This window comes from Trichoderma harzianum (assembly GCF_003025095.1).
Source record: "Trichoderma harzianum CBS 226.95 unplaced genomic scaffold M431scaffold_15, whole genome shotgun sequence".
NCBI lineage: Eukaryota > Fungi > Ascomycota > Sordariomycetes > Hypocreales > Hypocreaceae > Trichoderma > Trichoderma harzianum.
Genome location: NW_020209263.1, coordinates 633380 through 656298, shown reverse-complemented (window position 1 = coordinate 656298; position 22919 = coordinate 633380). Strand labels below are relative to the sequence as shown.

Here is a 22919-nt window from a genome sequence, read left to right as displayed (position 1 = left end):
AGAAAACCTTCAACCAACTGCATGGAAGTAGCGAGCGTCAAAATCCGCAAAAAAAACCAGGCACGAATTTCGACAATGATGGCTCAACGGCTTTTGCTGCACGCCGGCAGGCAAACCATGGCAGCCATTGCTGCCAACAACGTTGCACGTGCAAGCCTAGGACTGCGATTTTCCAGCACAGCGCCATACACCATCGTGGAAGGATCTTTTTGGAGGTCTCTGATACCCAAGCCGATGCGCAAGGCGAACCGCAACAAGCTGAAGGCAAAGGCGAAGAAGGAATGGAATCCGGCCACCTACTTCATTGTCATGTTTCTATTCATCGGATCCATGTCAATCCAGATGATTGCGCTGCGGAATCAGACAGAGCGATACATGCGACAGTCCGCACTGAGAATTGCCCAGCTTCGAGAAGTGGTCCAGCGCATACAGAATGGAGAGGACGTAGATGTAGAAAAGCTCCTGGGAACCGGAGATGCTCAGAAAGAGACAGAATGGGAAGAGGGTGAGTAATCCTGGTAACAACTCTATCTGTGTATTACTGTCAGATGGCTGACATATGGCTTAAGTGCTGCAAGCCATTGAGCGCGACGAGGCATCCCGGAACCCCGAGAAGCAACCCAAGCTGAAGCAGACGGAATCTCAGGCGAAGATGACGAGCCAACCCGAAAGTAGCGCTCAGCAGGTCCAACCCGAAGCTTCTGTGAAGACGAAGACGGCCAGTTTCGGAAACTTCTTCTGAGTCATGGTCTATGATGCAGCGCAATTATTATCTACAGATGTCTAAGAGAGCATATCTTTGAAGATAGACGAATTTTCTCGCAGATCGTTGGGCAGTGCGGTATCATGAGGTCTCGAGCTAGATGCGAGCCTCTGGCGAAGCTGAGATACCAGAGTTGGGAGAAGATCGTCTGTCGACACCTCAACCCTGACGGCTCGTTCGCCGGCCTGCGTAGGATCTACATCTTTGAAGAATTGGTCTTCCCCCCTTACGCCACCCATGTTGACGATGGCGATGGGCATGCCCCTCTCTTTGGCTCTTTTAGCCAATCTCCATGCCGAATAGGTGGCAAGCGATGTCCCGAGGACAAGAAGCTTGCCGGCGTTATCGACGGCATCTTCGGCCGCAGTTCTGACGTGGGTGGGAATGTTCTCGCCAAACATGACAACATTTGGCTTCAACACACCAGCCGAGCTTGGAAGAATGAAGGCACCGTCACTGTCGGCCCTAACTGTATGTCTGTAGCCCTCTGCCTTGATAGGTGGGTCGGCCAAGCATCGAGGACAGGGAGGGTACCTAAACGTGGTATAAGGTGCATCGGGAAAGTCAACATCGCCATCGGGGTTGACTTTCAACCCTCTGAACTTCTTTTCCTCAGGATCCTCGGTGTCGAGAGCTCCCGATGCCAGCGCCTCTTCCAGAAGAGCTGCCCAGCGAGGATTCAGCCGGGCAAGGTGATGCTGGAACTCCTCGCGTGAGTATTCAGTGTGGCAGGTAGTGCACTTGGTTGACCTCAGATAGCCATGGAGCTCGAGCGAGGGGATTTGGGGATGGGCTATAGGGTGGAAGGAATCGACATTCTGCGTAATGACAGCACTTATTAAGCCCAACTGTCCCAAATCTCTGATTGCATAGTGACCGGAGTTGGGCTTTGCCTTGAGAAGACTAGACCACCCAAGAAAACTCCTAGCCCAATACCTCTTGCGAGCCTCGTGATTCTGTACAAACTCGTTGTAGTAGATGGGACGGTACGTCTTGTTCACTCGATATGTGCCATTGGGGCCTCGGTAGTCGGCCAGCCCAGATGCCACCGACAGCCCGGCACCTGTGAGAACAACAGTAGAGTGAGGCAGCTGGTTAGGTGGAGGCGCTGCGAAGAAGTTGTGGAGGCCGGCGAGGGCACCTTGGAGAGAATGAGCCGAGGCAGGGATGATTGTTGGCGGCGGGAGAATGTCAGTATAGGGGATTCGCATCAACGGTTTCCTCATTGGGATTTGCTGGTGCCAATTGGCATCAATGTCGTGGAGACGGTCTTTTTTGGCCTGGGGAGAGGGATATATCCAAGAGAATGCCGCGACAGCAGTCGATCGAACTGATTCTCGATACTTTGTCGGGCAGGGCGATCTCGCGTTAGGTAGCTGTGAGATACTACCAGGTAGGTACCTAGCAGTCTGGTATTGTAGGCGGCGTGTAAGCAAGCTTGGCAAGTAAGGTTGAATAGATGCGTACCCAGTGCTCACTGGTTGAAGGCAAATTACCAGGCCAGTCTGCAAAGATGGAATCAATCCAGCTCCGTGATTATCTAAACACTTCGTCCGATCTAGGCGCAACGGGGTTGATGCACCCCGATCATGGCTGCTGACAAAGAATGACGCACCATTACATCAACGGGCAGCTCCGAATTGACACCTTAATGTGCAAGAAGATCAATAGCACGGACTCCATGAAAGTACCCTCTCCAGCGCTTCCAGTGGACCAGCGCCCAGCTCCAGCGCCCCAAGCAGCACCAACAGTGCCTGGAGCCGCCTGAAGATGACCATCAGCACCCCCCAACATCGGAACTAAGCCCCGAGGTACATCCACCAAATCCCATCAATCCATCCCGATGCAGCACCTGTTGATCAGTCCTGCAGCAGTTCAGTTGCAGTGGCCTGACCGGCGAACTCGGTCTCCGGACCACGGACCCGGTCATTTCTCCCGCTCTTCAACTTCTTTTCGCGCAACTCCCCAGCCGCACGCAATGCAGCGCAATCCGGGCCCTGTAGCAAGAGACGTTAGGAAAACTCTCATGTCTGCATCCAGCTGGCCGATAGTCCCGTAGAGAGCCGCCATTGTCTCCGGCGCATCGTTCCTCTCCCTCAGCATTCCCTTGCGCGGCTCACGGGCTGAAACAGAGACGCTGTATGTCTGCCCAGGCCAGGCGCTCCACGGGCCTGGCCGTGCGCTGGTCCGGGGCTGCCAGTCTCAAATTATATCCGCCAGGCACGGTCTCGTCCACCACATTTAGCCAGCTCAAGAGGACACATCACATTGAACCTTCGCGCCGGCTGCTACAAACGCTGTCCTCGCCCCCGATTGTGCCGCCCTTCTCGCTGTCGGCCTCGTCCAATTGCCATCTTGCCCTGGCCGACACCTTGACCTCTCGCAGCGCCGTGCTTCACATCTGCCCCGTCTTCCGCGGCCGCATCCGCTCGCTGCCCTTCATCATGGGCGCCGCTCGCCAGGCACGCGACCAGCACAACCACGACCACGATCACGGTCACGACCATGGACACGATCACGGTCACGGCCACAGCCACGGCTTGTTTGGCCATCACCATCACCACGACAACACCTTCCTGATGTCGACGGACAAGAACGACCCCGGCGTGCGCATCACCCGCATCGGCCTGCTCAGCAACCTCAGCATGGCCATTGCAAAGTTCATTGGCGGCTGGGCCTTCAACTCCAAGGCCATGATTGCCGACGCCTGGCACAGCATCGCCGATCTGGCCTCGGATATTCTGACCCTTGCCACGGTGTCGTGGAGCCTTAAATCGCCGACCGACCGATTTCCCCTGGGCTTTGGCAAGGTTGAGAGCCTGGGCGCGCTCGGCGTGTCGGGCATGCTGATTGTGGGCGGCTTCTACATGGGCTTCGAGAGCGCTGTGACGCTCTATGGCCATTGGAACCCGGAAGCTGCCCATCATGTGTTGGAACACGTCGGGCATGGACATGGACACTCTCACTCGCACAGTCACGCGGATCTCGGCATCCCCAGCTTACATGCCGCCTGGCTGGCAGCGGGCACCATTCTGATTAAGGAATGGCTATACCAAGCCAGTATGTGGACTAATTGCTATCCATGCCTCCCCCGCTGTAGTGAATCTGTCTTCTAACACGCGATTTCTACAGCCATGAAGGTTGCGCGCGAACGCAAGTCGTCTGTCCTCGCCTCCAACGCCATCCACCACCGCATCGACAGCTTGACAGGTATCGTGACGCTCTTTGCGATTGTCGGGGCCAATGTCATTGAAAACGCCGCCTGGCTGGATCCCGTCGGCGGTCTCCTCATTTCCGCCATGGTCCTCCACGCCGGCCTGGGTAACACGAAATCCGCTTTCCTGGAGCTCATTGACCAAAGCCTGGACGACGAAGTCAAGGCATCGATTCGCAAACACGCGCATCGAGCAATTGCAAATGTCAGCGAAGGCCATCGAGCCGAATTGCGCGACATCACTGGGACCAAGTCCGGGCCCAACTACCTGGTCGATCTGGAGATGGCAGTGCCCGGCGCATGGACAATTGACGACGTGAAGGACCTGGAAGATGCGGTGCGCACTCAGGTAGGAGGCAAGGTGCGCGGTGTGAAGCGAATCCGCGTGCGCTTTGTATCGCGGGATGCAGAGGTCAACAAGCGATTCGACGAATTCATCCCAGGCAGCGCCCGAGCAAGTGTCTCGGAAGAGTCAGAGCGAGAGGAGGAAGAGCACGATCACGACCACAAGCACAAACATTAGAGACGGCAGCACCCTTGTTTTCCTTTGGCATTGATTTCCATTTTCTGTATAAATCCTAGACTAGGTAGATAGGGTCAAGGTAGTACTGGACTTGATTTACACGCGGCTATTGCTTCGCCAAGGCCCGCAGAGGCCCCGGCTCCGATCTCTCATGCGAACATTCCGTAGTCCCATGCTCCGGCAATGCTCCGGGTCTGGTTCCGGCTCCGCAGCCAGGCCGTTATCTTGGCCGTCTGATGATGCTGATGGTTCGTGACCAGGGTTGGTGGAAGTAGTGCTCATATTGGTACATGTAAAGGTAACGGGGTGAACGAGAAGATTTGAGATGAACGATGGCACTCTATATAGGTTCTGTTCTTCAAGTTCATCTGCATGCTTCTATTGCATGGCATTTATTACCTGAGACGAGATGTAATATCGAATACGGAACATATTGTGGATGGCCAAGAGCAAGCACAGCAGTTATCGTCCTTGGCTCAAGTACCGTATACATAAACCCATGAGCCAAGATACCGCCTACTAGCAGCGCCTCAAAGTAGTAGTGACCAAGCTCTATTTAGGCTAAATTACTGACACGATGAGCCCCTCTATAATCCACATCCACATCTCCTCTCCCCAAGCACTTTTCGACCATGGCTCAAGACAATCCAATCCCATGATCAATCAGTTGAAAAAAAAAAAGGACAAAAAAAAGAGGACCATGATGTAGTCCAAGGTGGCTAAATTGTGTCATACCCATCCGCAAATCCTTACTCCATGTACTTTAGCCTAATCGCCCGAGAAAACTAGAACAATGGAACTATCTCCAGGCATATATGGGGAATTTTGTTTAAGCGCGCGTATGTCAGGGCAGCTTTGGGGTGGTGTAACTATTACGTCTGACAGCTTTCGTCGCTCCCATAAAGCTGGGCCAGAGCCCGTTTAAACGCTTTTCAAGCTTATTTTGAATTGTTGAAAGGGTGTGGCTCTTTGCTTTTTAGCTTGTGGTGAATTGGCTTGGCGATATTGAAGGTCTGAGCTATATTATAACCATTTATAGACCCCTCATCACTACAGGATCTTGTACAGAGACATAAGTGGTGAGGAACCACGAAGCATTGGATAAGCAACACAACATACTGGAGTTTGAAAGACATCGATTCTGTGACCATGAGTGCCGACAACGGGCCCCTTTACCTGGGCTTTGACCTTTCCACCCAGCAACTCAAGGGTTCGTCCCCTCTCGAATGAAGAAAAACACCGTTCAAAAGGCGCGCAAACTAACACAAAAACCACCCATCCTTCAGCCATCGTCGTCAACTCCAACCTCAAAGGCGTCGCCGAAGCCAAAGTCGACTTTGACCAAGACTTTGGCGCCAAGTATGGCATCCACAAGGGCGTCCACGTGCGCGAGCAGACGGGCGAGGTGTTTGCCCCCGTCGCCCTGTGGCTGGAGTCGCTCGACCTGGTGCTGGAGCGTCTGAGCAAGGCGATGCCCGTGCCCATGAGCCGCATTAAGGGAATCAGCGGTTCGGGACAGCAGCATGGGAGTGTGTTTTGGAGTGCGAGTGCGGAGGAGCTGTTGGGTGGGCTGGATGCGAAAAAGCCGCTGGTTGAGCAGTTGGATAAGGCGCTGGCGCATGAGTTTGCGCCGAATTGGCAGGATCATAGCACGCAGGATGAGTTGGTTGCTTTTGATGCCGAGTTGGGAAATAGGGAGACGTTGGCTGAGGTTACGGGCAGCGGTGCCCATCATGTAAGTTGTGTCATGTCCTCTCTCCCCCCTTCTCTCTCCTTGAACGTCTTGTGAAGCTGATGGTATTCCAGAGATTCACCGGACTCCAAATCATGAGAATCAGACGAGTCCTGCCAGAAGTCTACGCAAACTCAAAGCGAATCTCCCTCGTATCTTCATGGCTCGCCTCCGTGCTCATGGGCTCTATTGCTCCCCTCGACGTCAGCGACGTCTGCGGCATGAACCTCTGGGACATCCCCAACCAGACTTGGAGCGAGCGTCTGCTGGCCCTCTCTGCCGGGCCGGCCGGTGTAGCCGATCTACGCCAGAAGCTCGGCGAGCCTCGTATGGATGGCGGTGGCTCTATGGGCTCCATCTCGCCCTACTTTGTCAACAAGTACGGCTTCAGCGCGGATTGCCAGATTGTCTCTTTTACTGGCGACAACCCGGCCACTATCCTTGCGCTCCCCTTGCGTCCTCTTGATGCCATTGTCTCGCTTGGCACGTCAACTACTTTCCTTATGAACACGCCTACGTATAAGCCGGACGAGTCGTATCACTTTTTCAACCACCCTACAACGCCCGGTAACTACATGTTCATGCTGTGCTACAAAAACGGCGGTCTTGCCCGTGAAAAAGTCCGCGATACACTGCCCAAGCCTGAAGGCGGTGCGACAGGTTGGGAGAACTTCAACAAGGCCGTGCTGGAAACGAAGCCCCTGGGCGTGGACAGTGAAGGTGACCGAGCAAAGATTGGCCTGTACTTCTACCTTCGAGAGACGGTGCCCAATATCCGTGCCGGAACCTGGCGGTTCACTTGCAATGGGGACGGCACCGACTTGAAGGAATCCCCGGAAGGCTGGTCTAAAGAAGCCGATGCTCGTGCCATTGTCGAATCTCAAGCTCTTTCCATGCGTCTCCGCTCACAGAAGCTTGTTCACACCCCACGCGACGGCCTCCCCGCACAACCCCGTCGCATCTACCTCGTAGGCGGCGGATCCCTGAACCCAGCCATCACACGAGTACTGGGCGATGTCCTCGGCGGCGCAGACGGCGTCTATAAACTCGATGTCGGGGGTAACGCATGTGCCCTAGGAGGTGCGTACAAGGCGTGCTGGGCTCTGGAGCGGAACGACGGCGAGACGTTTGACGAGCTGATTGGCAAGCGGTGGACGGAGGAGGGCTCGATTGAAAAAGTGGACATTGGATATCGGGAGGGCACATATCAAAAGTATGGCAAGGTTTTGGCTGCCTTTGAGGAGATGGAGGGTAGGCTGCTTGCGGAAGAAAAGCATTAAGAGCGGAGCATGTGTTTGTTGTCAATGGATGAAGAAGAGATGTGATGTCGCCGTGGAGGCTTTGTGATTCATTATGATGATGGCGTCTATCGTCCTCTAGAAGAAAAGAAATAGAAAAAAATAGAAAAATCTTGCCCGTCGCTAATCCTGAAAATTGCCGAACCGCTCCCATAATTACCGAACATATTTGCTCATGAACCGTCTATGGAAATCAGAACGTAACATGTCCTAAAGGGAGAAAATTGTTAGTGACTCTTAAATAAAAAACTAAACAGATAAATTTGGTAGTGAAACTCACATTCACAAACTCCTTCTTCTTGTTCTTGTCTTCTGTCCCTCTAGCCTGGTTCTTGAACACGACGTCATCGTCCCATCGGCGCTTCATCGTGAAATCCTGCTTATTGAGGAGGGGATTGCCGAGCGCAATGTCACGTTCTCGAGCCTCTTGCTCTTCTCTCGCACGTTCCTCCTCCTCCTTCTTCTTCTTCTCTTCACGCTCCCTCCTTACTCTCTCCAGTTCTCGTTGCAGCTCTGCATCTTCGTCGTCATCGCTGTCCTCGTCCTCGTCGCTATCTTCCTCCTCTTCACTGTCGTCATCTGCGTCGATATCTCTGCTCTCTTCCAATATCCTCCTTCGTTTCGCCTCGAGATCCTCTTCTTCTTCGCCGTTGGCAGACTGCGACCTCTTCTCTCCTCGGGCGGAGGTCATTTCTACATCTCCCTCCTCGTCATCCTCAGGGGCCAAGACGCCGCCGTTCTTCTTCTTGAAGTGGGCTGCCTCAGCCGCAAGAAGCTCGGCAGCGAGGTCGCGCGTGGGCTCTTCGTCGGCATCGCCGCCTTGTCCCGCCTTTCGGTACTTGAGCTGGGTGTGTGCTGGTAGGAGTCGCTGGTGGTAGGCAGGGCCTCGCAGGGCCTCTTTGCCACGAGCCTAAGAGTTGGGATTAGCATTGCCAATGTCGTTTACACCCGGAGAGGTGGTTTCTTACGGGATCGAAAGTAGGTCTATGAGCGGTAGTCATCTTGTCAAGATTTGCACAATAAAAGACGCTGAAGCAGCAGATTGAAATATAATGGAGAATCAGTAATAGCTAGGCGCGTGTGTCGTTGGATCAAAGTCGCGGCACCAGCTTAGATGCATGCAACTTTATGCACACCGCCCGGCAGAATTTTTCAGTGGCGTTCTGCACTCTCACTGAGAGCTTCATATCATCAAACTCACTCTTGGAGAGAAACAGAAAAGCAAATTGCATGGTTTTTCTTTTCTCTAAAAAATCACAAAATATTAATTCATCATGCCTCGAGAAGCGGAACCGTCATTAAGCGAGCGGACTTTTACCCTCCAGGCTATCAGCGAAGGGTTGAGATTAGACGGCCGAAAACTCGACGAATTTAGATCTCTGGAACTCAGCTTTGGAGATGACTATGGCGTGGCAGATGTAAAGCTGGGGAAGACAAGGCAGGTTCAATTCATATCCGATATATAGTGCGCTTTAACTTCAAGCTAGAACTGCCATTGCTAACATTCTATGCTCAGAGTACTGGCCAAAGTATCAGCGGAAGTCACAGTCCCGTTCCCTGATCGACCCTTTGATGGCATCTTTCAAATCACTTCAGAGCTCGGCCCCATGGTGGCCCCTTCGTTTGAAGTCAACCGTCCAACTGAAACCGAAGTTTTACTCGCCAGACTCCTCGAAAAGACCATCCGGAGATCGGGAGCCCTGGACACGGAATCGCTGTGCCTCGTCGCCGGGCAAAAGTGCTGGTCCGTCAGAGTCGATCTCCACGTTCTCTCCGCCGACGGCAACCTTATCGACAGCTCATGCTTCGCCGTTGTGGCTGCGCTGAGGCACTTTCGGAAGCCCGACACCAGCATGGAAGGCGAGACGCTCACCATCTACACACCTGCGGAGCGTGAGCCCGTGCCCCTGAGCTGGCTGCATTCCCCATTCTGCACGACGTTTGATTTCTTTGGCGAGGACGGCGAGATAGTCTTGGTGGATACTACATGGCTGGAGGAACAGCTGCGGGTGGGCAGTTGCACATTCAGTCTGAACAAGCATGGCGAGATATGTCAGATTTCGAAGCTGGGAGGCAAGCCTATAGAGGCTACGTTGATCATACAGTGTGCTCAGATGGCTTTGGCAAAAGTAAAAGAGTTTACGGACTTGGTGGATAGGAAATTGGCGGAGGATGCCAAGAGGAGAGACAAGGGTGGCTTGATGGCTGAGCTGTCTGCGGAAAATGAGAGATGAAGACAAAATGCCAAAGGGGGGCAATTAATGTGATCTACCTATATGTTAATTAAGAAGGATAAAAAAAAAATCAGGAAACAAAATGCATGATACCCCGATGATGGACTCTCCCTCTAGTGGATTACAAAATAAAATAATACAATTTCGCTGATGGATTACATTCAGCTTTCGCTTTGCTTGCGAACCAGATGAAAGAGCAAAAGCGACCCATATCTATCCAACCGAAAACGCCTCAGAACACCACCCGACGCTCGTCTTGTCTGTAGCCCATATACAACGCTTTGTTCGTCCGCTCGTTCGACGGCTACCTCATGACAGGTGGCCGTGACTCTTTGTTCCACTGAACCCTCGAACGCACCCAGTCGATTGCTTCTCGCACACCCTCGCCCGTCAGCGCACTCATGGCCAGCACGCGCGAGTCGCGAATGGCAGCACCCTTCTCGCCCTCCATAACCCGCTTCACAAGTCCTTCCTTGATGCGTATCGTCTCGACACAATCCTCTCTATCCTGCTTATTCGCCAATATCAGGAGCGGCACGCCCTCCGTCTCCGAGTGCTGCAGCACGTCCTCCAGCACCAGCCTGCACTCGTCCAGCCGGCCCGTGTTCTCGTGCGCCAGGTCGCCGTCGCCAATGTCCGTGCTGTCGATGATGAAGACGATGGCGTGGCAGCTGGCGTAGTAGCTCTGCCACAGCTTGCGGAGGGAGTGCTGGCCGCCCACGTCCCAGAGCTTGAGGTACATGTCGGGCAGGGTTATCGTCGAGACGTTCTGGCCGACGGTGGGGACGGTCTTGAGTTTTGGTTCGGGGGCATTGGGGAGGTACATGGACTTGACCTGCTCGTGGAAGGTCGTCTTGCCGGCATTGTCGAGGCCGAGGAGGATGACGGAGTATTCTGGGAGACGCTCTTGGTTAGCCGTGGAGGGGAGAGAGAGACGAACGAGGCCAGACTGTGCTGTGCTGTGCTCACCTTCTTTGCTTGTTGCGAGGAGATAGAGGCCCTTGGCAAGGTGGTACATGGTCGGCTCTATATCATATCATATGGCGTGTAGAGCCGTGATTCGCAAAGCAGCAGGTCGTGGAGTGGTTGAGAGACGTTGGATCATGGACGATGCATGTGCTTATGGGGAGGATCAGAGGCCGGTGAAAGGCTGTCTTTGTTCTAGCGAGCCGCCGCCCCCGGAGAGCTTCTCCCCACCCCGCTGCTGCCCCGAAGAGCCCCGCCAAGGAGAGAAAGACGATGGAAAATGGGCTAACATGACTGTAATTGAGTTGCTGTTATTTGTTGGATTTCTCATATACATCAGTTGGTTGAATAGGCTCATATCAGGCTGATATAAACCATGGGAAGTGATATGAGACAGCCATTAGTATCATGTTGGTCGATATCTTTGCCAAGTCTGCCGTGTAAGAAATACCCCATGCCAAGAATACATACATATTTTCCCCTCACCAGACCTGATAATACTCACGTCAAAACGCATTTATATGAAAAAGATTGCATTCAATGCAGATATTCCTTTGGCCTCAACTACAAGTACATTGCAAGGACTGGTGACAAACTCGCCCTGCAGCGATAAAATGACACGGACGGCGATCCATCCTCCGTCTTCCGTCTTCCCGTCTTGGCCCTGACACTTGTAGCACGTTGAACAGCTGGATGCTTTGTAATTGGTGCCCTGCCCTGCAGAATGGCTAACGAGTGATGAGGCCACGCGGCATCAATTTTGATCTCTTCTAGCAGTCTTATTTTTCTATTTATCTGTATTGACGGGATTAATATTCAATAGTGTCCATATTGCCGGCAACCTACTCCGTAAAGTACAGAGTGTGTACATGCATGTCCTGGTGGCGGCCTCGTCATCAGCGATCCACTAGCACGCCCAATTACAGGGCTTAGAGCGCTACTAGATCGCTATCAACCAGGCACCTGCATAACACGGTACTACAGTCTGGTACCGAGTAATAAACAACCGCAGTGCAGCTAAACTCCGGACTTGGACTTGGCGCATGTTCACACAGTCCTCGCTGGATTTCTAGCCCGAACACACTGCAACTCTCCTCCGCCAACTCCAGCCTCATCGCCGCTGGTCCGTCTCTCGATTTGCTGCCGTCGCGACTCTGTTTTCCGGCCTGCGATTCCATGCCCGCATCGTCTCGCTTGCGCCGCAAGGCTCGCGCATGCTCCACCATCTAACGAATCCGAATCCCACCTCGATCGTGTCCGCATCGGACCTCGACATTGCACGCCATGGCCGCCATGGCCGCCACCGAGCTGGCCAATTTGGGCTTCCAGCTGTTACGTATGTCTTGCGGAAATATCGCGCTGTAAAATTGCTGCTCTGGACAAGCTGACCAGTTCAACGTATAGGGCGAGAGGAAGAAGAGGGCGATCCCGAAGGTAACATCTCCCGCGATGAATAAGAAGACCAAGAGAGGGAACATGAGGAATGATGGACAAGGGAATAGAGAAAGAGGGAAAAGATTGCTGACAGTTGGTTATGTCTAGATGATGTCGGCGAAAAGGAATTCTTCGCGGCCAGAGCCATCTTCATCTCAATCATGCTGCTCATCATCGCCTTCTTCACAAGCTACTTTCTCCAACAGAAGAAAGTGACTGCTATCCATGAGACAGTCATTTCTATCTTTGCAGGTTCGACTACTCTGCTCCCAAACCAAAAGACTTGCGCTAACGTTGTCGGCTTCACAGGCATGGTGGTTGGCCTTATTCTACTCATCAGCTCAGGCGATTCCATCCGAAACCTCATCAGCTTCGACTACCAGATCTTCTTCAACCTCCTCCTTCCTCCCATCATTCTATCGTCCGGATACGAGCTACACCAGGCCAATTTCTTCCGCAATATCGGTACTATCCTGACGTTCGCATTCGCCGGTACCTTTCTTTCCGCCATGGTCATAGGGCTGATCTTGTGGGTATTCAACCTGGTCCCTGGATCCTTGAAATTGAGTCTGGTCGATGCCATCTCCGTCGGCGCAACTCTCTCTGCCACCGATCCCGTTACCATTCTGGCCATTTTCAACACGTACAAGGTCGACCCTAAGCTCTACACCATCATTTTTGGCGAATCTATCCTCAATGACGCCATTGCCATTGTCATTTTCGAAACCGCGCAATATATCAAAAAGAGCGAGGGCAAGGCCAACTACGGCATTATTAGCTTCTTTGATGGTATCGGCATGTTCTTGCTCATCTTCTTTGGCAGTATGCTCATCGGTATGATCGTCGGCATTGGCACGGCTCTTCTGCTCAAGTTTACCTATGTACGAAGATTCCCCAAGATTGAAAGCTGTTTGATTATCTTGATCGCATATGCCACCTACTTCTTTTCACATAGTATTCACGCTTCTGGTAAGATTCCCTCATTCGGCGTGCCGTGGATAAGTCTAATCATTGTCTAGGTATCGTGTCGCTGCTCTTCTGTGGTATCACGTTGAAACACTATGCCTACTTTAACATGTCGAGACGTACTCAACTCACCACCAAGTTCATCTTCCAAGTCATGTCGCAGTTGTCTGAGAATTTTATCTTCATCTACCTGGGCTTGGCACTCTTCACAGATAATGCTCTGCAATTCGAGCCCCCTCTCATTATTGTCACCATCTGTGCAGTATGTGCTGCTCGTTGGGTCGCCGTTTTCCCGCTTTCAAAGGCTATTAACTGGTTTATTCGCTACCGCGCGAGGAGGAGAGGCCTGGAAGTTGGTGACGAGCTCCCCTACAACTACCAAGCCATGCTGTTTTGGGCCGGTCTTCGCGGTGCTGTCGGTGTTGCACTGGCAGCCCTTCTTACGGGTGAAAACTCATATGCCCTTCGAGCCACGGTCTTGGTTGTGGTGGTCCTGACGGTCATCATCTTTGGCGGCACCACGGCTCGTATGCTGGAGATTCTCGGTATCCGTACAGGAGTGGTCGAGGAGATTGATAGTGATGACGAGTTTGACATTGAGTCGTTTGGTACTGGCCTTCAAGTCAAGCGCTCCGGGTCCGCCATTGGTTACAACCCTCGTCGCAACGGTAACGGCACTGTCGCTTTGAACAACCTCAGCGCTCCTACAGACAATTCCGCAGCCTATGTATCTGGTACTTCATCACCGCATACGGGCGTCCGGCCAAACAGTCTGAGCCGCAAGAATTCGATCCGCAATCCTACAGAAACCGAGCGAGCCGATCTGCTGCGTAGCAATACCGACGATTCCGATATTGGCAGCGACATTGACATTTCAGACCTGCCGCCCCCTGCGAATCGCCGCTCTCCCCGAGCGCCAGTTAGTCCTAACCCGCCGTCAGGTGAAGGCAGCGCCTTTATGAGCCCGGCTGAACCATCATCGTCTAATACTCCGATTACCGCCACGGGCGCCATTCGGCAGTTGCTCTCGGCGGAGGATCCAGCGAGCTTGTTTAAACAGTTGGACGATGATTTCATCAAGCCGCATCTATTACTTCATGGGAATGACAGTAGAGGCGGTGGAGCAGGATCTGTGTAAAGAGAAGGCATGCCATTGATGGGGCGTCTATTTCGGGGGGGTTTAATTATCTGTTTTCCTTTTTTTTACTCTTGGGAAGTATATGATGTATACATATCATACCCGGCGTTTTAAATTTTGACGAACATAATAGAATGGATGAAATTTCCCTTGCATTATTCCTTCATTTCTTCATGAATGATCCCTCACGACCCATTACTGCATCATCCCTTCATTTCTCCATTAATAGTCCCTCATTGACCCATTACTTAATTGATCATTGCTCATGCCACTTCATACATCACGTAGACAAGAAAACAAAAACAGAATTTGACAACATAAATCAGGGGCCCCAGCTGGTCACCCCAGGAACTTGATTCTCTGCATACGACATTTCCACCATTGCCCCAAGCCAAACCCCCTTTTTTCGGGTTCCTCGGGCAATCATCTTCTCCAACTGTGTGTATGCACCCCTAATGTTGTCTCTGAAACGACGAAATAGAAGAAGCTATGTACATTTCTCTACAATTGGTTTGCCGCCCGCCTTGCCCGCTTTCCATAGCACATTCCTTTTTTGTTGTTGTTTTTGTTCTTCCTGCCTTTCGCAAAACAGCCGGGAGAAATAAAACTATCCTTGCGAACCCCCTGTTCTAGCATAAGAGAGGAGACTTGAGTGAAGAAAAAAATGAAGAAAGAGTTCCAAAACCCGCATTGTGAAAGCCCACATTATAACAGATAGAAGGGGGGTGGAGAAAAAAAGATAGAAAAGGCATCTAACGTTAAAAAGTGTAAACCAGCCCAAACCTCCCTTTCCCGCTTTAACACCTCCCGTTTTGCCCTGACGAAAAAAAACCCGTCGAACGAAAAAGACGTGTGAGAAGGAAACAATAACCACGTGAGCCATTTGCATTACAATAAGAAAACGAGCACCGCAGGACAAAATGCAGAATCGCTAGATGTTTACTTGCCTGCGGAAGGGGTTGCGCTTCCACTGGCCTGACGCTGAACAGGTGCAGGACTTCCAGCCGGAGGGTGTGCTGGTAGTTGAGGAGAGGCTTGGGGTTGCGACTGAGATTGAACTTGCTGTACTTGAGTTTGAGCTTGGGCCTGGGCTTGGGCCTGAGCCTGAGCCTGCGCTTGAAGTTGAGCCTGAGATGGCTGTGGTGGCTGAGGTTGCGGCCTTTGCTGCTGCTGCTGCTGCTGCACTTGCGCTGGTGATTGCTGTGCCTGAACTTGCTGCTGAGCCTGTTGCAACTGAGGCACCTGCTGAGGTCGCTGCTGCTGCGGTGTCGGCGTCGGAGTCGGTGTTGGCGTGGGCTGCGAGTGTTGGGCCTGATGCTGCTGGGCCTGAGCTTGAGCCTGGGCCTGAGCTTGGGCCTGCGCCTGTTGCGCTTGTGCTTGGGCCTGAGCTTGCTGCTGCTGCTGTTGCTGTCTGAGCAGAGCGGCATATTGATGAGGACTGGCCGTAGCAGTAATACTAGTAGCAATGCCAGTCTGTCCACCGGCAGCAGCATTCATTGCACTTTGCCGCTGTGCCATCATAGCTCTTGTCAAATGTTCAGTAGCAAGGTGGCGAAGTTGCTCAGGTGAAAGGTTGGGATTCTTGCTCCTGAACTGCGCTTCCAAAGAGTTTATTTGTACAGCGATAGTAGGAGGGATCTGCGTTGGCAGTCGAGGGCCGGGAGAGGTGCCGTTAGCAAGAGTGGGCATATGTAGACCATTTGCAGCCCCAGAAGCATGACCGGCCGTCGCGTTGAACGAAGCCATCATAGCCTGGGCATTATTCATAAAGGCGGCCTGTTGGGCGATGGCAGGGACTCCGTTTCGCATAGCGGGCGATGAGGCTGCTTGTGCTTGTTGAGCAGGAGTTCCAACAACGCCCCCTTGCTGCTGCGCATGCTGAATCTGGACTGCCGCCCGTTGCTGCTCTGAGATGCGCTGTGCACGCATCATCATGCTGGCATCAGGTTGCTGACCAGGCATCTGCATCCGATGTTGGGCTTGCATCGCTTGCAAAGCCTGCAATTGAGCTTGTGGGATGCCGCTCATTTGCGCCGGTGGAGCGAGATTACCGCCCATCTGGGCTTGAGCGTTGATGCCTTCCATACCGTTCGCAGGGGCCTGCATGGGCATCCGTGCTCGACCCTGTGCTGCTACTGCTGCAGCGGCTGCTGCCGCAACGGCGAGTTGATTGGGAACGGCCGCTCGGTTGACGACGCCATTCACGCCATTGGCAACCGCTGCAGGAAGCCCTGGGGTTTGACCAGCCGGGGCTGCTGCACCTGGTGCCGCGGCCAACTGGGCGGATTGAGCTTGGGCTCTGGCCTGGAGAGTAGCCTGGACGGAGTACGTTAGCTTATGATCAGACCGAATACTACCAAAATGAACGTCTACTTACCCTCCTCTGGGCTTCCTGCCGCTGCGCATATAGCGCCATCTTTTCAGCCAGAGCCTGGTCGCGCTCCCATCGCAACAGACTGTAATCCCTCGGTGTCTTGACTGGCCGTTGAGCCATTGTATCATTCACCTTCTTCGCAGCGTTCTGAGCCGCAGAATGTTGCTGCTTCTGCATTGTGGTCTCTCTCTTCTTCGCCAGCTTCCTCATGGCATCGATGAGGGTCAGATGCTTTTGGTTTCGCCGTCTCTCTACTCTGAGCGGAGTAGATTGTCTTCGTCGTATTGGTGTTACTGCGCCTCCATCTTGAGAAGCTCGCTGTGCCGCCAACTGATTTTGCTGCGCAATCACGCGCTGAGCGGCCTCAATCCTGCTGTTGTAAGCCTTGAAATACTGGGTCTTCTGCATATCAGCTGGGAGGCCCTCCAAGTTGATCCACCGTTCAAAACACTCCCACGGGGTTCTCCTTTCTGCTCCTGACGCAAATAGAGATTTAGTAAACAATAGATTGGAGATGAGAGACCAGTTGTACGAATATTCGCGAACTAGGCTACGGAGCTCATCATCTTCAACCACAGTCCATTGGGACGGATTACGACACTCATAAAAGCTCTGCAGAGGCATGGGATGTTCAGATGGCGGCCGGAACTGGTGACCAGCGTGCAGTCGATCGCGGATGTGCTTCGATTCTGGGGCGAATAGAGCAACCTCGGAGCTTTGCGGTGGAAGCTGGACATTGTGTGCGAGCGCATCTGCATCAAACGGACTCTCCTTTTCGTCATCGGATTCGTCATCACGATAATTATACCGACTGCGCTTTCGCGGAGGGCCATCCGATAGAAGCTTCATTTCTCCTTCGACATACTTGCTTAGAGGTAGAGCAGGTCGTCTCCACTGAGCATCAGGGTCGTATTCTGGCCCTGTGAGCTCAAAGCGTGGAATCTTTAGAGGAGCGCCGTACAATGGCAGCTCCTCCAGCAGCTTATCTGAAGCAGGCGTCCGTCGCAGCGCAAAGACCACATCCTCTTCCTGTAGAGCAAATATGGCAGATGGCGCAACAGTTTCAGGAAAGTCTTCTTCACCAAGATGATCTGAATTCTGGGGCGAATCTACGTCTTCCGTAATGAGGTCAGGGGTGGGGTGGCTCTCGGCGCTGTCAGCATCGGCATCGCCCATTGTCACATCGTTCGTCCTGAGCGGAGGGATGAACGCGGCGACTTGTAAAGCCTTGCGCTCTTCGGGAGTTGATTCAAACCATTCTGCACAAGCGTAGGCGATGTTCTTGGCCGCGGCCATTTTCCATTTTCTCTCTTCTCGGAAATCAGTCCGCATCCATTTCATCTCCTGGAATAGCACATCTAAATGAGATGGCGGGCGAGTTGGCTCAGGACATCGTTTTGGCTGTCTCAAAGACCATTTGTCGTGCTGCTGAAGGTGGTACACCCTACGCAGAACTTTACATGCCTGGTGGTCTTGAATCGCAAGGTACGCGTCAGGGGTAGCGATAGTCTTATTCGCATGGAACAAGATCTTTTCGATAGGTTGCATCCAGTTGGTAGCCCCTGTGAAATTCTGGATGAAGAGTGGAGTATAGTAATCATCAGATGCCTGAATCGTTTCCTTCTGGCCAGGAACCAGGGCCTTCTCCTCCATTTGCTTCGGCTGTTTACCAAATAACACAGTAGAGACATGGCCTTTTGGCCTGTCTCTCCTGCCTGTGCTTTTAGGTCTTGGAGGCGGTGATTGAGGCGTGGATGTCATGGGAGTAAGCTGGTTTTGTGGTGCCTTCGTTGCATTTCGTTCTGCTGTACTGTTGGCTCGCGGGGTCTCTCCTACTATTTCAGACACGGACTTCAGTCTCATGGCCCCAGACGAAACTCTTGTAACCGCTCTCTCGGGTGCTGCATGTTCCTTGGGCGGTGTTGGCTTAGTAACAACAGGCGATGTGCTAGTAGAGGCCGGAGGAGGGCGAGTAGGTGGTTGAGCTGCAGGTAATTCGACATTTTCCGATCCTGTGGCCGGGATTGGATCCACGTCCATGCGTTCTGGAGTTTCTTCTTGGCCATCGGGAATTTCCTCAGCCGCCTTGATAGCTGGCGTCGAAGAAACTTTGGCGTCTGTGGGGGCCTCTGGATTTGCCAGAGTGGTAGGTTTAGCCTCCTCGGTGGTGTTGATAACAGCGGTCGTAGCATTGAGTCCACTCTGAAACTTTACGGGCTCTGGGCTTGCAGCCGCAGCACTTGATCGGATAGACTCTTGAAGAAGCTGATCTTCATCCAGTCTGGTAACTTTGGAATCGGCCTTATCTTGTTCCGGCTTCGTAATATCTGTCCCCATCCCCGTCTCAGCACTTGCAGCATCTTGCACCTCGTCACCTTGCTCCTCCTTTTCATCAACATCCCGCTCTATCCTGTCGTCGATATACTGGGGAGCATCATGCTCAGGGCTGGTATCCGCTGAGACGTCATGGTTTCCGGGCGTCGTTGCACTTGGTGCCGTCGAACCTGGAGAGGAAAGCGCATCGGGAATCTTGGAAACCGCGTGGGGGACTTTGATGGAGAGTTCTTGGTTACGCCCAACCTGGTTCGATTGCGACTTGTCGATTACACCGCCATCGTCAGCAACATCGACGCCTTTCGTTGTCCCTGCTGTCGCCACATCACCGGCTGATTCCCTCGATGGCGATCCCTTGGTTCCTGGAGGAAAGGAAACCTGTGCCGGCCTTCGTTCAGATGAAACATCCTTACTCGCCGCTCCATTAATCACTTGCTCAGCGTGCTTCGGCTCGTTCGTTGCGGGCGCAAGGACTAGAGGCGTAGTAGCAGGCTTGGCGTGCGCAAAGCCTGAATTGGCTCCGGCAGGATGTGATACATTGTTGATGCTCTGAACAGACGGGGTCGGTGTAGGTTTCGTTAGTTTATTCAAAGGTTTGCTACTGTCTTCGGGAGGCGCAGGGATCGACTCGTTCGATATGAAGCCAAGAGGTTGTCGCAACTCGTTTGTCGGGACAGATACAGCAACTCCTTTGATTTTGGCAGATGCAACGGTCGGAGTAGGGGGTGCGGGAGAGTGCACGGCTGTTTCCTGCAACGATTTGACAAGCAAACGCTTCAAGGTATCTACAGAGAGTAACGGCCGCGCTGGGATAGCCTGTTCGTTCAACGTCTTGCCTCTGTTCAAGAGTCAGCCACCAAAATGACATTTGATTATATAGTTCAGACGCGACGACGCGACCGCTTGGACGAAACGATTATGCCTCGGATTTTTCGATAAAGAAAAATCAAAATAGGGATACGAACTGTAATATTTCACTGGTCTGAAGAAACTGCCATTCCGCAGCGGTAGTTGCCGGCGCGTCGGGGTTCGCGAAGGCATCTTGCGGTAGGCCCTCGACCTGAGTCGTGACAGCGAAGAGCTCGCGAAGCTTCCTCTTCCGCGATGTCACGATTGCACTGTCGGCGGTCAGTATGGCGTAAAGTACCTCATTGGAATCGGAAAAATCCGCTCTTTCGATTGAGCATCAACTCACTTGAACTCGTTTCGCTTGGATTGAAGCAGCCTCGATAGATCGGTGTGGCCGACCTCCGTCATAGCATCGGCGGGAGCGACATCCGTTTGCAGGCGAAACGGATGTCGGAGGATAGCCAGAGACGTCGTCTGAGATGAGGCTCGAGATGCACGGCGATGGAAAATGCGTGGTGGTGGCCGTTTTGACGGATCTTCTGGCCGGTTGAGCGTGTCGCCGGTCGGTGCGAGGGCAGTCAAACTCTGTCTTGGGGGGAGTTTGGCCGGGGGGGAGCGCTGGAGCTGGCGGAGTGCAGCCAGTTGGGCCCGGGCGGATACCTGTTGGCACTGTATGGGGTGCGCTAGCCGTTAACAGCGGTTGGCGGGCGTTGGCTGGGCGCTGGCTGGGCGCTCCGCTAACGAAGACGGTGCAGAGCAGACGCCCTGAGCGCCTAGTGTACAGTAGGGTAGATATTTTCAGGCACGGTGCATCACCGCTTTGTTGTGCTGTCATTTGCAGGTCATTGCTGCGGCATCGAGTCTCTCTAAGACGCTTATACAACTGTAAAACACCGAATGAATCGAGAAGATGCTATTCCGAGAACCCCTATCTAAGGCGATGCCTAACTCCTCCGAGGATCATCCATCCATACTGTTTAGATGCCTAGAATTGACTCCAGGTCCCTTTGCATCTGCACGCATCAGGGATCCATCTGCGATCTTTTTCTCCCCTAGTGGGTTTTAGCAGTTAGGCGTCAACAACGATGTGGGAGAAATAAACTCTGGCATCAATGAATAAGCTCTGGGGTGATGCCTATCTCTAACAACTCGCGCACATTAATTGCCTACTCTGGTGGATTTGCGGATGTAATGGAAAACAAATTCCTCCACATTTCGAGGTGGCAGAATTAATGTTAGATCTGCTGCTTAGTCTCAACAATGTGATTGTACTGTAGCTTTGGCCAATTCATGTCGACGCCTCATCAACTCGGTTTTTTCCTCCCTTGCAGCCACACACGCGCCCCCCCACTCCTGATTGCGGCTTCAATTTTTTCTGTCCGACTCGTGAAAAAATACAAATGCAAAGTGCCTTAGTGCCTCTTGATTCTGCGCTAACGCTTTTTAGCCTGCGATACGTACCTGTAGTAGGTACCAAGTACTTTTTTGTCAAAGTCATCTTTTGAGCTGCCAAACATTGAAGCACGCTTCTGTCACGGCCTCAAGGTACATAAACCTTTCACAGACAGCAATTTTACGCGTTATGTCTGACCAGAACAAAGGTCGCATAGCCATCAAGTTTGGCGGAGGCAGCAATTCAGCGTCAGCAGCGAAACAGTCCCGCGCGAAACCGTCATCGAGTCTAGGGAAGCGGCCGCGCTCCCACGCCTTGGGGGGAGGCGAATCCGATACCTCAGATTCCGAAGATGACCGCCACCGAGGCCGTCATGAAGCCATCACAGGATTCGGCGCAGAAGGTGCCGAGACGAAACGAAAGCGACAGAAGGAGGAGAAGAAGGAGTACGTCATTGCACGGCAGCCGAATCGGAGCTGGAAGGACGAGTTGAAGAGCCAAAGGGGGTCGAAGAACTTACTCCCAGAAGAAGCCAGAGCTCAGCAAAACGCCGTTACAACTGAGACGGAGCCTGCCGACCAGGACACACCGCTGAAATGGGGATTGACGATCAAGGAAAAGAGCGCTGTATCGGAGGACGTGGTGGTATCGGAGCCGACTGCTCAGCCCAGCGACGAAGAAATGCAAGAAGCGAATCAAGATGGCAAAGACACGCCACCAGTTGAGCGGACTGCCGACGACGAGGCGATGGATGCCCTGCTTGGCAAAATATCCAAAGAACAAAAAGTTATCAGCACTGCACCTGCAACAGAAGACGATGCCTATCGCCGCGACGTTGAATCCTCCGGCGCAGTATCCACCCTACAAGACTACGAAGAAATGCCTGTCGAAGAGTTTGGCGCCGCTCTCCTCCGCGGCATGGGCTGGAACGGCGAGGCTCGCGGCCCTCCTGTCAAGCAAGTCAAGAGGCGACAGAACCGACTTGGTCTTGGCGCCAAGGAGCTCAAGGAAGAGGAAGATCTCGGCGGGTGGAACCAGAACGGCAAGAAGTCTAGACCACGGTTGAATGATTACCGGAGAGAGGAGAGCAAACGAAAGGAAGGCCGGGGACATGAAGACAGCTATAAACGAGAGAGGGAGCGCGAGCGCGATCGTGAGAAGGACAAATACAGAGAAAGGGACAGGGATCGAGATCGAGATTATCGGGATAGGGATAGACATCGCGACAGAGATCGGGATCACGACAGGCATAGGGACCAGCATCGCGACCAGGACCGGCATCGCGACCATGACCGGGACCGTCGACGATAAAGGGCAGCCTACTGCCATACATATTTTTTATTCATCACTCGGTTGAGAGCAATAGGATAACGACGACTGGATCTTTCATTGCTTTCAACTTTCATATGACAAACGAGTACAAAAGGGGAAACGCATGCAGCAGACATATTTGCATTTACTATCACATAGAACGCGCATCCACGCATAATTCTGAAATCAGATTTCATCGCTCAAGCATTATTCTGAGCTTTTACATATTTACTGATCAAATGATACACTATTCAGTCGAGATGTGAACGGCCATGTACCCGTCTGATCCAGCAGACTCAGAGATACTCCTCTCTCCTTCAATCACTGCTATATTTTGGTTATTTGGCGTTACTCCTCCATGCCCTTCTCTCCAACATTACAGCCTGGGTT

The 22919-nt window shown here is 52.8% G+C and overlaps 10 protein-coding genes across 10 annotated transcripts; 6 read left to right on the top strand and 4 right to left on the bottom strand.

Moving 5' to 3' along the window:
• Nucleotides 1–234: 234 nt before the first annotated feature.
• M431DRAFT_96029 (hypothetical protein) lies at nucleotides 235–742 on the top strand (the record flags this gene model as incomplete). The annotated part of the gene is made up of 2 exons (XM_024924777.1): nucleotides 235–505; nucleotides 570–742. The coding sequence occupies 2 exons, from the start codon at nucleotides 235–237 to the stop codon at nucleotides 740–742; spliced, it is 444 nt and encodes a 147-aa protein (XP_024769893.1).
• Nucleotides 743–783: 41 nt separating this feature from the next.
• M431DRAFT_486176 (hypothetical protein) lies at nucleotides 784–1989 on the bottom strand (the record flags this gene model as incomplete). Its single annotated transcript, XM_024916365.1, has 1 exon — nucleotides 784–1989. One exon carries the CDS (start codon nucleotides 1987–1989, stop codon nucleotides 784–786), a length of 1206 nt encoding a protein of 401 aa, XP_024769892.1.
• A 1302-nt stretch (nucleotides 1990–3291) lies between these two features.
• On the top strand, nucleotides 3292–4500 carry M431DRAFT_43221 (hypothetical protein; the record flags this gene model as incomplete). Its single annotated transcript, XM_024915105.1, has 2 exons — nucleotides 3292–3823; nucleotides 3896–4500. Coding segments are annotated over 2 exons (1137 nt in total), but the record flags the coding sequence as incomplete, so codon positions are not given.
• A 1149-nt stretch (nucleotides 4501–5649) lies between these two features.
• M431DRAFT_499653 (hypothetical protein) lies at nucleotides 5650–7512 on the top strand (the record flags this gene model as incomplete). Its single annotated transcript, XM_024917823.1, has 3 exons — nucleotides 5650–5710; nucleotides 5787–6235; nucleotides 6307–7512. The coding sequence occupies 3 exons, from the start codon at nucleotides 5650–5652 to the stop codon at nucleotides 7510–7512; spliced, it is 1716 nt and encodes a 571-aa protein (XP_024769890.1).
• Nucleotides 7513–7553: 41 nt separating this feature from the next.
• On the bottom strand, nucleotides 7554–8604 carry M431DRAFT_125079 (hypothetical protein). Its single transcript, XM_024912234.1, has 3 exons — nucleotides 8499–8604; nucleotides 7811–8440; nucleotides 7554–7740 (listed from the first exon to the last, which is right to left on the bottom strand). The coding sequence occupies exons 1-3, from the start codon at nucleotides 8529–8531 to the stop codon at nucleotides 7687–7689; spliced, it is 717 nt and encodes a 238-aa protein (XP_024769889.1). The 5' UTR covers nucleotides 8532–8604; the 3' UTR covers nucleotides 7554–7686.
• Nucleotides 8605–8804: 200 nt separating this feature from the next.
• On the top strand, nucleotides 8805–9764 carry M431DRAFT_499651 (hypothetical protein; the record flags this gene model as incomplete). Its single annotated transcript, XM_024917822.1, has 2 exons — nucleotides 8805–8968; nucleotides 9047–9764. 2 exons carry the CDS (start codon nucleotides 8805–8807, stop codon nucleotides 9762–9764), a joined length of 882 nt encoding a protein of 293 aa, XP_024769888.1.
• A 304-nt stretch (nucleotides 9765–10068) lies between these two features.
• On the bottom strand, nucleotides 10069–10782 carry M431DRAFT_96200 (hypothetical protein; the record flags this gene model as incomplete). Its single annotated transcript, XM_024924799.1, has 2 exons — nucleotides 10069–10658; nucleotides 10734–10782. 2 exons carry the CDS (start codon nucleotides 10780–10782, stop codon nucleotides 10069–10071), a joined length of 639 nt encoding a protein of 212 aa, XP_024769887.1.
• Nucleotides 10783–12023: 1241 nt separating this feature from the next.
• On the top strand, nucleotides 12024–14268 carry M431DRAFT_499649 (hypothetical protein; the record flags this gene model as incomplete). The annotated part of the gene is made up of 4 exons (XM_024917821.1): nucleotides 12024–12066; nucleotides 12273–12416; nucleotides 12474–13133; nucleotides 13184–14268. The coding sequence occupies 4 exons, from the start codon at nucleotides 12024–12026 to the stop codon at nucleotides 14266–14268; spliced, it is 1932 nt and encodes a 643-aa protein (XP_024769886.1).
• A 939-nt stretch (nucleotides 14269–15207) lies between these two features.
• On the bottom strand, nucleotides 15208–20233 carry M431DRAFT_96000 (hypothetical protein; the record flags this gene model as incomplete). Its single annotated transcript, XM_024924773.1, has 4 exons — nucleotides 15208–16584; nucleotides 16646–19814; nucleotides 19942–20094; nucleotides 20172–20233. 4 exons carry the CDS (start codon nucleotides 20231–20233, stop codon nucleotides 15208–15210), a joined length of 4761 nt encoding a protein of 1586 aa, XP_024769885.1.
• A 1174-nt stretch (nucleotides 20234–21407) lies between these two features.
• Nucleotides 21408–22822, top strand: M431DRAFT_541889 (hypothetical protein; the record flags this gene model as incomplete). The annotated part of the gene is given in 2 exon segments (XM_024921111.1): nucleotides 21408–22371; nucleotides 22391–22822. The coding sequence occupies 2 exon segments, from the start codon at nucleotides 21408–21410 to the stop codon at nucleotides 22573–22575; spliced, it is 1149 nt and encodes a 382-aa protein (XP_024769884.1). The 3' UTR covers nucleotides 22576–22822.
• Between the last annotated feature and the right edge of the window lie 97 nt (nucleotides 22823–22919).

Excerpts from the sequence above, each read along its gene's own strand:
- M431DRAFT_125079 (XM_024912234.1), bottom strand. The coding sequence starts at position 8,531 with ATGACTACCGCTCATAGACCTACTTTCGATCCC. Across the intron at positions 8,441-8,498 it reads ATAGACCTACTTTCGATCCC|GCTCGTGGCAAAGAGGCCCT; the intron begins GTAAGAAACCAC and ends CCCAACTCTTAG. Across the intron at positions 7,741-7,810 it reads AGAAGAAGGAGTTTGTGAAT|GACATGTTACGTTCTGATTT; the intron begins GTGAGTTTCACT and ends TTCTCCCTTTAG.